The 13,789-nt window shown below is 39.8% G+C and overlaps 1 protein-coding gene across 1 annotated transcript in view; it reads right to left on the bottom strand.

Annotated features, from left to right (window-relative positions):
• IL13RA2 (interleukin 13 receptor subunit alpha 2) overlaps positions 1–13,789 on the bottom strand; it is a 43,664-nt gene that overhangs the window by 3,582 nt on the left and 26,293 nt on the right. Inside the window, exons 3-8 of the mRNA XM_075834398.1 lie at positions 13,118–13,269; positions 10,517–10,670; positions 8,931–9,048; positions 4,482–4,666; positions 1,540–1,685; positions 687–831 (exon numbers count right to left, since the gene is read on the bottom strand). Of these exons, the coding sequence (XP_075690513.1) occupies positions 687–831; positions 1,540–1,685; positions 4,482–4,666; positions 8,931–9,048; positions 10,517–10,670; positions 13,118–13,269 (900 nt within the window). The remainder of the gene's footprint in view (positions 1–686; positions 832–1,539; positions 1,686–4,481; positions 4,667–8,930; positions 9,049–10,516; positions 10,671–13,117; positions 13,270–13,789) is intronic.

Below are 13,789 nucleotides of genomic sequence, written 5' to 3'. Positions count from 1 at the left end.
GAATCGACAGGATCCATTAACATAAACAAGTTGTATTTAAAAAATTCACTAAGGCCTCATGCACACGACCGTGCATTTGCAGCCGCAATTTATACGCATTTTTGTGTATAAAATGCGGACCCATTAATTTCTATGGTCCCATGCACCCCACCGTGGTTTTCATGGATCAGTGCTAGGGCCGCGAATCCAGACCGCAAAAAAACTTAGGACGTAATTTTACGGTCTAGATTTGCGGGTTCACACCACTGGTGAAATTGTTGTGGATACGTGAATCCTGATCAAACAAGGATGAACAGCAAAGGTTTTTTTGCAGTCCGGTGGACCCATGGTTTTGCGGACGAACCAATGCGGATGTGAGCATGAGGCCTTAGTATTCTTGGTGATGCAATAAATATTTATAAGATACTCCATCAATGTGTGATCAGTGGGGATACAAGACCCAGGACCCCACCGATCATCAGACCAAAGGAACCACAGCATTCCAAGCCCTTAAATAGTTTCCAGGCACATCCATACATATCCATACATGAGCACCACTGTTTATTAAAGGGGTTTTCCCATCATAGAAAGTTCTGATCAATCGGGTTCCAATTACTACCACTTTGGTACTACTGAGAATCGCACATTAAGTTATTTTCATTATACAAACATTGGTACCGTTCCTTAATTTACTGTTTATATATTACCTTTCCAACACATTTCCGAGCTCCACTCACTCCAATATCCATCATCAGAACAATATTTGTTTGCTTTTCCTCGGACACGTACACAAGTGTTAGATGTCGTAGATCTCTTAAAACTATATGTGTTTTCTCTCTGCTGTGCAACAGTCTAGAAGGATAAAGATTACAAAGTTGGCTACAAGAATAAGTAATAAAAAAAATGGTTATTTATGTCTTAAAGGCTTTCACAGACGGCATATTGCACCTGTAATTAAGTGTCCATATTACAGATGTAACGACCGACATGCTGCAGTATTATGGCTGTCTTAAATGAGCTTTATACTGCGTCTTATACCTAGTTGGAAGTGAATTATTGGGGCTGAGTCTCAATACAAGACACAACCCATGGACAAGAGTGACACTGTTTCTGGGAGAAAAAAATAGACCCTTTTTTTCTAAATCTGGAATAGATTTTTTTTCGAAATTAACTGGTGACACAGGGATAGCTATAAAAGCTCTCCAGTGTTATAATAATAATAATAATAATAATAATAATAATAATAATAATAATATACTGATGGGGATAAATAAACATAGTGGTTACATACAGTCACACTTGAATTTTCAGATCTGTAAAAAGAGCTGCATCATTTAAATGTCATGTTATTCAATAAGCTATATAGATCTAAAAAAGTGCAAATGTATGTACATAGGGATGTAACTATAGGGGTGCAGAGGGTGCTTTCACACCTAAGCTCTAGTGCCTGGGGGAACCCAATGTCACAAGGGCATATCAGTACTATAAATGGCATAATAATAATTGGAAGGAGGGATGTTGGCATTGATTGTGTATTATCAGAAGTTATATAATACAAACCTGCCATATATTTATTTGGTCTTTGAACTGGATCTCATATTGCAAACAATGTGCAGGAATTTTGCCCTTGGGTTCCTTCCAGTCCAGGACAAGGTCATCGGATGGGGTCATGCTCGCAGTTAGATTTTCTGGGATGCCAGGTTTACCTATCAAATACATCACAAGTTAGAATCTGCCATAGATTCTATATTCTATAATGCCTCCTGATTCTATACTGTTCAAAACAAAACGTATTTATGGAAATGTTTCCATTGACATATCAGTAATAGCTATTTGTATGCAAATGATATTGTGATACCAGAAGTTTGTCGCATTGCAGTAAACCTTTACCCTGTGTCCGCCACTCATTGACTGACATGTTTTTTCAGCAGATGCAGTGTGTATTACACAGTGTTGTGCCCTAGCTGCTGCAAAACAAGATAATATGCACATCATTTTATAAGCTATGTTTATCTGTTTCAAATCTCCATATTAAAAAAAAAAAAAAAAAATATTAGCTCCTATGTGTAGAAATTTTTCCTTCCCTTTTCCCTTCCCTTGGTTGAACTTGATGGACATGTGTCTTTTTTCAGCCGTACTAACTATGTAACTATATTCTTTGTTTCTTTTCTCACAGCAATAGATCGAAATTATAAAATTTGCTTACTGCAGCCGCCACTAGGGGGAGCTTTCTGAAAAGGATTTATGCAACGCCCACTGAATAATTAAAGGGGGGAATGAAATGTATCAGCAGAGTACTCAGTGCAGTATGTGAGAACACGCACTAATATAAATTCTGGTCTCTCGTTGCGCTGATTCTGAGATTTTAATAGATTTTTATAGCGCTGCTGGGGGACCGGAAGTCTAGTTGCACAGTCTTCCTTCATGACAACACGACTCTTCATCATGTGACCGGCCCCACTGTATTCTATGTACAAGCAGTAACTACTGCTGCTGCTTGTACATAGAGTACAGTGGGGCCGGTCACATGATGACGAGTCATGTGACCGGCATGAAGGAAGACCGTGCAACTAGACTTCCGGTCCCCCAGCAGCGCTATAAAAATCTATGAAAATCTCAGAATCAGCGCAACGGGAGACCGGACCTTATATTAGTGAGTGTTCTCACATACTACAGTAAGTACACTGCCAATACTTTTCATTCCCTACATAACTCCTTTAACTCACTAATCCCTGATGCTCCACAATTAAGACAGAACTTAAACCTCTATTAAGGTATATTTTATTGTAATATTATATATATATATATATATATATATATATATATATATATATATATATATATACAGTGAAGGAAATAAGTATTTGATCCCTCGCTGATTTTGTAAGTTTGCCCACTGCCAAAGACATGAACAGTCTAGAATTTTTAGGCTAGGTTAATTTTACCAGTGAGAGAGAGATTATACTAAAAACAAAAAGAAAATCACATTGTCAAAATTATATATATTTATTTGCATTTTGCACAGAGAAATAAGTATTTGATCCCCTACCAACCATTAAGAGTTCAGCCTCCTCCAGACCAGTTACACGCTCCAAATTAACTTGGTGCCTGCATTAAAGACAGCTGTCTTAAATGGTCACCTGTATAGAAGACTCCTGTCCACAGACTCAATTAATCAGTCTGACTCTAACCTCTACAACATGGGCAAGACCAAAGAGCTTTCTAAGGATGTCAGGGACAAGATCATAGACCTGCACAAGGCTGGAATGGGCTACAAAACCATAAGTAAGACGCTGGGTGAGAAGGAGACAACTGTTGGTGCAATAGTAAGAAAATGGAAGACATACAAAATGACTGTCAATCGACATCGATCTGGGGCTCCATTCAAAATCTCACCTCGTGGGGTATCCTTGATCCTGAGGAAGGTGAGAGCTCAGCCAAAAACTACACGGGGGGAACTTGTTAATGATCTCAAGGCAGCTGGGACCACAGTCACCAAGAAAACCATTGGTAACACATTACGCCGTAATGGATTAAAATCCTGCAGTGCCCGCAAGGTCCCCCTGCTCAAGAAGGCACATGTACAGGCCCATCTGAAGTTTGCAAATGAACATATGGATGATTCTGAGAGTGATTGGGTGAAGGTGCTGTGGTCAGATGAGACTAAAATTGAGCTCTTTGGCATTAACTCTACTCGCCGTGTTTGGAGGAAGAGAAATGCTGCCTATGACCCAAAGAACACCGTCCCCACTGTCAAGCATGGAGGTGGAAACATTATGTTTTGGGGGTGTTTCTCTGCTAAGGGCACAGGACTACTTCACCGCATCAATGGGAGAATGGATGGAGCCATGTACCGTCAAATCCTGAGTGATAACCTCCTTCCCTCCACCAGGACATTAAAAATGGCTCGTGGCTGGGTCTTCCAGCATGACAATGACCCGAAACATACAGCCAAGGCAACAAAGGAGTGGCTCTAAAAGAAGCACATTAAGGTCATGGAGTAGCCTAGCCAGTCTCCAGACCTTAATCCCATCGAAAACTTATGGAGGGAGCTGAAGATCCAAGTTGCCAAGCGACAGCCTCGAAATCGTAATGATTTACAGATGATCTGCAAAGAGGAGTGGGCCAAAATTCCATCTAACATGTGTGCAAACCTCATCATCAACTACAAAAAACGTCTGACTGCTGTGCTTGCCAACAAGGGTTTTGCCACCAAGTATTAAGTCTTGTTTGCCAAAGGGATCAAATACTTATTTCTCTGTGCACAATGCAAATAAATATATATAATTTTGAATATGTGATTTTATGTGTTTTTTTTTATATAATCTCACTGGTAAAATTAACCTAGCCTAAAAATTCTAGACTGTTCATGTCTTTGACAGTGGGCAAACTTACAAAATCAGCAAGGGATCAAATACTTATTTCCTTCACTGTATATATATATATAGATAGATCAAACAGGATTTGAAGACAACATTTCACTATTGCTTTTCTTAACTTACCTATGTTTTGTAGCTGGAAAATAAAGTATGATGATCTTATTAGGTTCATGCCTGGATTTCCAGTGATACAAATAAACAAGTCGGAGAAAAGTTCAAATTCCTCGCTTCCAAAATCACAACCTGTGTTTATTTCATTCAACGTCATGTAGTGTGTACATGTCTTTTTCTGAGACATTCCTTCTTGCCTTTTAAAGAAAAGAACACCAAGAACTTTATAAATCCCATGTGTAAGAGTAATTGTTAACTAGTAAAGCACAAATGAGTCAACGTCCATCAATTTCATTATTTAGTGTGTGCAAGTTCTGTTGCAGTCACAGGGGCACGGTTCACCATGAAAATCCACCAGGGGGCTACCAGACGTGTTTCTGAAACAACAGGTCAGCGAACCCTTCTGCGTATGGGGCTCCAAAGCAGATGGATGGCACTGCTCCTACGCTAACAAAGGTGCATCATAAAAAAAGGTTTAAATGTGCACGGCAGTATGGGAATTGGACCACCGATGATTGGCAAAGGGTTGCCTTCTCCGATAAGTTACATTTTCTGCTTCATCGAACGGATGGACGTTGGCGTGTCAGGCAAAAAACATCAGGGAACAAACACCCTGCAACCATTGCTGGAAGAACACAAGCTGGTGGCGGCAGCGTTATGTTCTGGGGAATTTTTTCATTCTCTGGGCCCACTCATTCATGCGGAAGGCATTCGGAATGATTTGAGTATGAATCCATCGTTGCAGATCACGTCCACTCATACATGCTGTTTGTCTTCCCTGGGGCAGATGGAATCTTCCAGCAAGACAATGCGACATGTCACTCGGCTAGAAATGTCTGACAGTGGTTGGAAGAGAATGACCAAGACTTCCAAGTACTTCCCTGCCCCCTGATTCACCAGACTTGATGCCAATTGAGCATCTGTGGGACCACCTGGATCGCCTTGTTCGCTCTATGGATCCTCCCCCAGCAAATGTGGGATGCACTGCAATCAGCATGGCTCCAGATACCTGAGACAACCGACCAGCACCTTATTGAGTCACTCCCCGCCCGTCTAACTGCTGTCCGTGCTGCACACGGTGGTTACTCTGGATATTAGCTGGTGGTCATAATAATGTGACTCGACTATGTATATATCTATATATAGATATACATATGTACACACACACACACACACACCGTATACCGCACCGTATACCGCACTCCTCTCCATTCATTTAGTCAGCGCATAGGTATCCCTTTAGATCGCTATGTGCTGTCTTATACTAACACATTAACAATTCTGAAGTGTTTAGACAGTGAATAGATATTCCACAGGATGTCTATTCACAATCCCTGCATTTCGTTACAGTTTCCGTGGTAGTTATAGCAGATGAAGCGTAATCTCGTTGTAACCTGTCACGTACAGCGTAATCTCGCGAGATTACGCTTGCTCTGCTGTAAGTACCATAGAAACAGTAACGAAGTGCAGGGATTGTGAATAGACATCCCGTGGAATGTCTATTTACTGTCCAAACACTTCAGTATCGTTAATGTGTTAGTATAAGACAGCACATAGCGATCCAAAGGGATCCCTATGCGCTGACTAAATGAATGGAGAGAAGTGCATGAGGCTGATTGGTCAGCGTCATACACTCCTCTGTACAACGCCCACTTGGTCTAAAGTAAAAACACGCCCACTTGGGCTTTAAGCAACTCATTAGCATAAATCCAAAATCGTTAAAAAATTGGTGAAAACAGATTGTTTTTTTAAATAAAAAGCACTGCTGTCATCTACATTATAGCGCCCATCTCCTTATGTAGGAGATAGGGCACTTATAATGTGGTGACAGAGCCTCTTTAAAGAGAAATTCCAGGCTAAATTGGTTCATTATATGTTTGCCACTTCCTTTTTCTCATGAGTGGTCCAGTTGCTTTTAGTTACTAATCATTCTTATAGTAATGGAGATCTGTTCTCCATGCTGGTGAACTTGTGGTGGGCTTGTGCATATACACAGCAGCCATTCTACACAAGCAGAGCTACAGTATAAAGCATGGGGAGAGATAGAACAGAGGCCCAATAAACAATGCTGCTAAACTGAAATGATTGCTTATAGCTTGTAGCTATATTACTCTGTAACCTAATTAAAATATGTCAAGTCAAGTCCAAGTGGGCTTGTGAGTCAATATATTAAAACATGAGTAATGTTGTCAGCAGATTCAGAGTTTCAACAAGAAGGTTAAAAGTTTATGGTAGAACTGAAAAAAAAATGGAAATAAGAAAAGCAGCACAACCCTATAAACCATATGATCTAATACATGTTCCAATTCAATGAACTAATGTTATGATGAAGAATTATTGGCATAATACCGTAGTGACACATCTGTAGACTATCTGTGAGTGGCTATGTGGTTCTAAATTTATCCCTTAAAGTGATCCATCAGCCTTTAAAGAGATATTACGATCATATACATGTATGATATATCTACAGGATTCATGGAGGGGGAATTATACTGTATGGTGGCAGCTATGGGCCATTATACTGTATGGAGACACCTGTGGGTGCATTATACCGTACGGGGCAGCTCGGGGGACATTATACTGTATGGGGCAGCTATGGAGGCATTATAGTGTTTGTTGGCAGCTAAGGGGGCATAATAATGTATTGGGGCACCTGTGCAGACATTATACTATATGGGGGGCAGCTAGGGGGGATTTTACTGTATAGGGAGAGCTATGGTGGGCATTATACTGTATGTTGGCAGCTAAAGGGGCATTATACTTTATGGTGGCAGCTGTGGGGGCATTATACTGTATGGGGCAGCTGTGGGGGCATTATACTGTATGGGGGCAGCTATGGAGCATTATACAGTGTGGCGGCATCTATAGGGCATTAAACTGTGTGGTGGCATCTGTGTAGGTATTATACTGTATTGGGTGCTTCTATGGTGGGATTATACTGTATGGAGAAGCTATGGGGGCATTATACTGTATGGGGGCAGCTATGGAGCATTATACTGTATGGGGCATCTATGGGGCATTATACTGTATTGGGTGCATCTATGGTGGGATTATACTGTATGGGGGCAGCTGTAGGGGCATTATACTGTATGGGGGCAGCTATGGAGCATTATACTGTATGGGGCATCTATGGGGCATTATACTGTATTGGGTGCATCTATGGTGGGATTATACTGTATGGGGGCAGCTGTAGGGGCATTATACTGTATGGGGGCAGCTATGGAGCATTATACAGTGTGGGGGCATCTATGGGGCATTATACTGTGTGGGGACATCTGTGTGGGCATTATACTGTATTGGGTGCATCTATGGTTGGATTATACTGTATGGGGGAAGCTGTAGGGGCATTATACTGTGTTGGGCAGCTGTATGGCATTATATTTTGTGGGGGGTTCTATGGGGCATTATACTGTGAGGAGGCACTATGAGAGCATGATACTGTGTGGGCTGAACTGGGTGTGTATGAGTAGGGAATGGGCAGGGTTAGAGGCGTGGCTTAACTGGGGAAAAATTTGCGCGTGCCACATCTGTTGTCCCTCTTTGCAATACTGGAAAGTTGAACTTATCTTACTTCAGAGTCTGTCCTCCCCATTAATACAGGGACATTACACCACTTGATACTTTTTGTCTGTATCGTGCACATCTTCTATGCTGCATAGAAAAATTGTTGGTGACTACAGCTATTGTGCCTATTATATGTATAGGTAGAGAGTAGTCTCTGATACAGAAAGCCACTGAGAACCGGGAAGGAGACCACCATTACTGGACTAGCCTTACAAGATGTGTAGGTTCACAAGTCTAATTAGAGCACTAAATAAATTTTACCCTTTTATAAGTCTTCTAAATCTATTTTTTTTTTCTGTGCATATTCAGCCATATACAAGAGAAAACTGTTGCAGATTGTGTGCTTGCTGCAGAAACAACCCTATCCAGATCATCAATAGAACTAATTTTCAAACACAGACATTACAGCAACAAAATCTGCAGTGTGTGCAGGGGGCCTTAAGGAAGTAAAAAATGACATCTAATGTAATTGGCTATTACCATTTCAGCAAACAATGGTTATTCATTGTGCAAGAGAAGTCTAATATACTTTCTGTATCAATTCCTCACAGTTTTCAAGATCTCTGCTTGCAGTCATTTAATGGAGACCACCACTGTTTCCTTTCAGTATATAAAAATATCTCCTGGTCATGTGAAGGACACACCGGTGCAGGGCTTGTTTGATTACATTTATCAGAGCTGTGTCCTGTAACGAACCATGCACCTGTGTATTCATCAGTTGATCGGAACAGAGTATAGAACAATCCTATTGAACGACAGCAAACAGAGATCTTGAAAACTGTGAGGTGTTGATACAAAAAATATATTGAAAAAATGTATCACTTTTCATTAAAAAAAGAATAACATTTATTTTCTAAAACAGTCCCTTTATACCAAATAATAATTGAATAAACTTACCAGTACTGTAGCTCATAGTTGCTCTTGTTGCCAAGTGCTCCTGCGTTCCATTCACATTTCAGGGTTTCATATTTATCATTGATGCACTTAAAGTTTGTAACTTTTGATTCAGGAGTTCCTGTAATTAATAAGGAATTTGTCAATAGTATCAGGCTGAACCAAAGCCCCTACCATATAATTAAGACAATTAGTATGGGATACAGGGTAAGGCCAGGGCTATACGGTGACTTTGGCCGTGACACAGGTTAGCTATGTTATTGTAATGCAGCGCTGACTGCATGCCAATAATGAAAGTGAATGTGGTAACCCGCAGGTTGCCGTGACAACGACACGACAGTTGCAAGACATCAATAGGTTTGACCAGAGTATATGATAATGTATAGGTGGTCATAGACATGGTTATTTGCTTAACAATTTGACCATAAATCACAATATCTAATGATATCCATTACCTCTTTCAAGCCATCAAAATCTACATTGCATTGTACATATTCTGAGTTATAGACTGTATTACAGTCCAGAGCTGCATTCACAATTCTGCAGGCTTCAGAGCTGAAATCTCCCAGCATTCCTCGATGATTTAATTCTTGCACAGAACTTGCTCTGTTCCTTTGCATTTTTAGAAATGTCTTTTATCTTTACACCAGGTATCATCCAGTAGTCTGAGAAACTCATTCTTACACTGTATTATAGGACTTCAGTAGGACATGTCAATCCACCTAGTTCTACTAGGAGTCACCTGTTTTTTGGGGATCCCGGCAATGGAGACATCCTGATTAAAAAAAATAATTAAGATCCCTGCGCTATTGCCATAGCAGAAGCAGGCAGTACCGCAGTACAGGGCCAGTCTTATAGCCCCGGGTTAACTATAACCATTACATATAAGCTGGTCATAAAAGGTCACTCCATTTTTTCCACAACTCACCCTGAGAAGGGCTCTCCCAGGCTGACATCTCTAATGTTTCCTATAACAACCAGCAGAGATGAGAATGTAGCTCTGAAATGCAATACAATCTGTAATTCAGGATGAGTAGAAGATGGATAATACAATGTATTCATAAAAGAACTTGACTTTTCTGTAGATATTGGGGTAGATTTATTAAGCACTCAATGCCAGAATTATGTTACCTCCACTACTTTTCCCAAAAGTGGGTGGGACTTAGTATAAACGGAGTGGTCTGTCATGGTCGGACAAATTTATTGTAATTTAGGCCAGAAACTGGTGTAAACACTATAGCGGACATCTACGCCAGCAAGTAACTGGCGTAAATCTCCTGAGGGCTAGAGCTGCGACTAATTTATTACTTGGCGTGCACCTCTTAATAAATTAAGCGTATCTTAATCCAACAATTTTTATATTACGACTGGCGTATGAAGCGCCAGTCTTAATAAATATGCCCTATATCTATATATAAACTACTAGATCCAATTGTTGAATCACAAGATAGAAAGCAATTGTTGCTGTACTTAAGTACTTGGATCTACAACATCTGTAACTGGAGGATGACTGGATATATTGCTAGAACTGCATAGACCTTCATTTTTTTTTAGATCGTTATTTGCCACAGAAATGTGATGTGTCTTACCTTGTAAAGGCACTGGGTACCTTATTTCTACCCACTCGCTCCATACTTCATTCTCTTCTGTACATGGGCCTTTCAAGTATGTTCTAATTTTTATGACAACATTTTTCCCAAGGTCAAAGGCTTCTTTGTATGTTTGATACTTTGTCCTAACTGACTTTGGAAAAACAGAAAAATAAATAAAAGAAATTGGCATTCTCATTACAACATCATACAAACTAAATTTGAAGCACTTTTCTGTTAAAGGGGTTGTAGAGGCAGGGAACAGTTTTTCATACTGATGACCTATCCACAGATTAGGTCATCAGTGTATGATCGGTGGGGGTCTGACACCCGGAGCCATCTGCTTCCAGAACCGACCACTGCATAACTTCCTGTGCTCGGAGGCAGCCAGAACAGCATATCAGTGTGGGGTTCGGGTGTCGGATCCCCACTGATCATAGACTGATGACCTATCTTTTGGATAAGTCATCAGTATAAAAAACGCCCCTTGCCTGGACTACCCCTTTAAAGCAAATCTCCAGAAAAATATAAAACCTTCCCAGTGCTCTTAGATCCTAACGTGTAGTGCCTTTGTGAAGCATTTCCCTTCAAAGCGAAAGCCATTAGTTGCTGTAAAACTTCTACTTCCTCCTCATTTACTAATAGGACGTTGTGATCATTATCTGCCATGTTGCATATACATTGGAGCTGCAGGACAGTCACCACCTCTAAAAGCCAGCAAGCTTAGCTTACACTTACCACTTCACCTCCTCCTCTTTCCCCTGTTAGTAAACTCCTATACGCTGCTTGAAGCAGTGCCAAGGCTGCTGTAATCACAGAACTGTGTTAACTAGAAAGCTCTCTCTACAGATACAAACAGATTGTAATTCCCTGTTTGAGTAAGATCTATATTTATATTCAGTTATTTTAGCTTTATATATATATATATATCTGTCTCACTCTTTCTATCTCTCTCTCTCTCACTTACCTGTAGGGAGGAAGTAAAGGGCTGCAGTAATTCAAGTCTTCTCCTATTCTACGCCATAATGAAATAAATGTAGTATGCCGCCTGCAAGTGAATCCTAATTCTAGATTCTAAACAGTGGATCACTGGAGGTATGCTTTCAATACAATAGCAATCTTGAATTGTTGTTTATTTAATCCCAAACTATATATCTACAATGCTAAAATCTGATCTGCTTATTGATTGGTTAAAGAGCTACTGGACTAAAATACACAACTCAAAAGTTTAGACAGCAAAAATATACATTATTAGTAAAACAAGAATAGATGTAATGTGAATTGCAATGTCCTGCCGAGAGGTTTTACTTGCAATAAATCCTTGCCAAGGATCCACTAATTCTCTTGATGTGATATGTTTTGGTGAGGCATTCTTCCAAATTACATGCTAAGCTTCATTTTGGATTTACATATTGGAACAATTTAGAATAGAACAATACAGCTTTTTTCCTTTCTAAAGTTTGGTGTTTACAGGCTATTTCACTGTAATTCACTATGTATAACAGGTTTTTAGAAAAATTAACAGTAAATGTTATACAATTTTCCAATATACTTTCTGTATCAAATTCATCACAGTTTTCAAGATCTCTGCTTGCTGTAATACAATCAGGAACATTCATTATTTACTTCCAGTGGATAAAAATCTGTCCTGGTCATGTGATGATCACACAGGACTGATTACAGTATGCGTATCAAATCTGTGTCTCTTATTGAGCCAAGCACCTATGTGATCATCACGTGGCCAGAACAACATTGTATCTCCTCCTGAGAGTAAGCAATGAAGGTTCCTATTGAATGATTGCAAGCAGAGATCTTGAAAACCACATGCGGAAAGTATATTGGAAAATTGTATAACTTTTCAAAAGATAACCTTTATTCTTGCTGAAATCAGGATACCCCTTTTAAGATCTCATTAGAAATTATGTCCAAAGTATTAAGATGGATGACCCTGGTTGGCAAATATTACAATTCCTTTTGAAAAGACACAAAAGAAAAGCTTAATAAAAAAGACCTAATAGGAAAGCCACATAGGGAATCTATTGTAAGTAAAGACAATTTCTTATTTTCTCATTGTTGACCAACACTAATTTATTTTTTTATATGACCTCTAAGATCTGGTTTGACTTTTTGGTTTAAAGTGTAACTAAACTTTTATAAGACTTTTGACATGTCATAGTGACATGTCAGAAGTTTGATCGGTAGGGGTCTGAGCACTGAGACCCCACTGATTGCTAAGACGAAGCAACAGAAGTGATCGGTAAGCGCTGTGCCACTTTATTTCTGATCGGCTTTCCTCGAAAAGCCGAGAGAGCGGTGTATGGACTCATTGACTTTCTATTGAGCCCGTAAACCACTTGCTCAGCTTTCCGAGGAAAGTCGGTCAGAAACAAATCGGCACAGTACTCACCTGAGCGCTTCTGCCGCTTCGTTTAAGTGATCGGTGGGTGTCTCAGTGCTCGGACCCCACCGATCAAAACTTCTCACATGTCACTATGACATGTCAAAAGTTTTTTAAAAGTTGAGTTACCCTTTAACAATGAGTCCACATTTAAGTCATTTCACAATTTACATTCTTTTGTCTATCTAGAATTGCTACCTTACCTTCCATCTTTCTTCATTAACCACTTGGTGTGTTAATTCATACCGTGCAGTGCATTTACTTGTGTTATTCATAGAAGCTGGAGGCTGCCACATTATTTCTAAAATTCCCAAATTCCCAAGGTCCTTAATCTGCACATTAGAAGGCGGGTCAACTAAAAGCAAGAATGATTAAAATGCTTATTGTCAATCATTATTTCTGTTCTACTAATTTTACTACTAGAGATTAAATGTAAAAATTTAATGTTGTCCCCAAATTGGTGATGGGACTGTATACAGTATGTTCCAAAACGCTGCTCCCCTTGCTTTCTGCAAAGGGTGTCGCTTGAGGCAAAGTTCTCATTTCATGAATGGTGCACCCCTGGGTAAATCTGCCTGGTTGTGCACTAATACTTTGCTCGCCTCTATATTGCTACTTTGCAGGGAAGATTTGCCATTTAAAAAAACAGATGAAACTCCTATGAGCGCTGTAATGGATGCCATTGACTGTTGTCACTTTTGGAAAACGAAGAGGGAACTAACAGTTATAAATAAGTACAGACTGAGCATCGTTTTATTGAGATAGTGGAAAGAGAAAAATGCAATGGTTTATACATATTTTTAGGAGTCCAAGAGGAAATGCTGTTTAATATAAGTTGCCATGGTGTAAGTGGCTATTACACATCTAAAATGTTA

Source organism: Rhinoderma darwinii, chromosome 8, assembly GCF_050947455.1.
Source record: "Rhinoderma darwinii isolate aRhiDar2 chromosome 8, aRhiDar2.hap1, whole genome shotgun sequence".
Taxonomy (NCBI): Eukaryota; Metazoa; Chordata; class Amphibia; order Anura; family Rhinodermatidae; genus Rhinoderma; species Rhinoderma darwinii.
The sequence above is the reverse complement of the archived record's forward strand: the minus strand, read 5'-3'. Positions and strand labels throughout refer to the sequence as shown.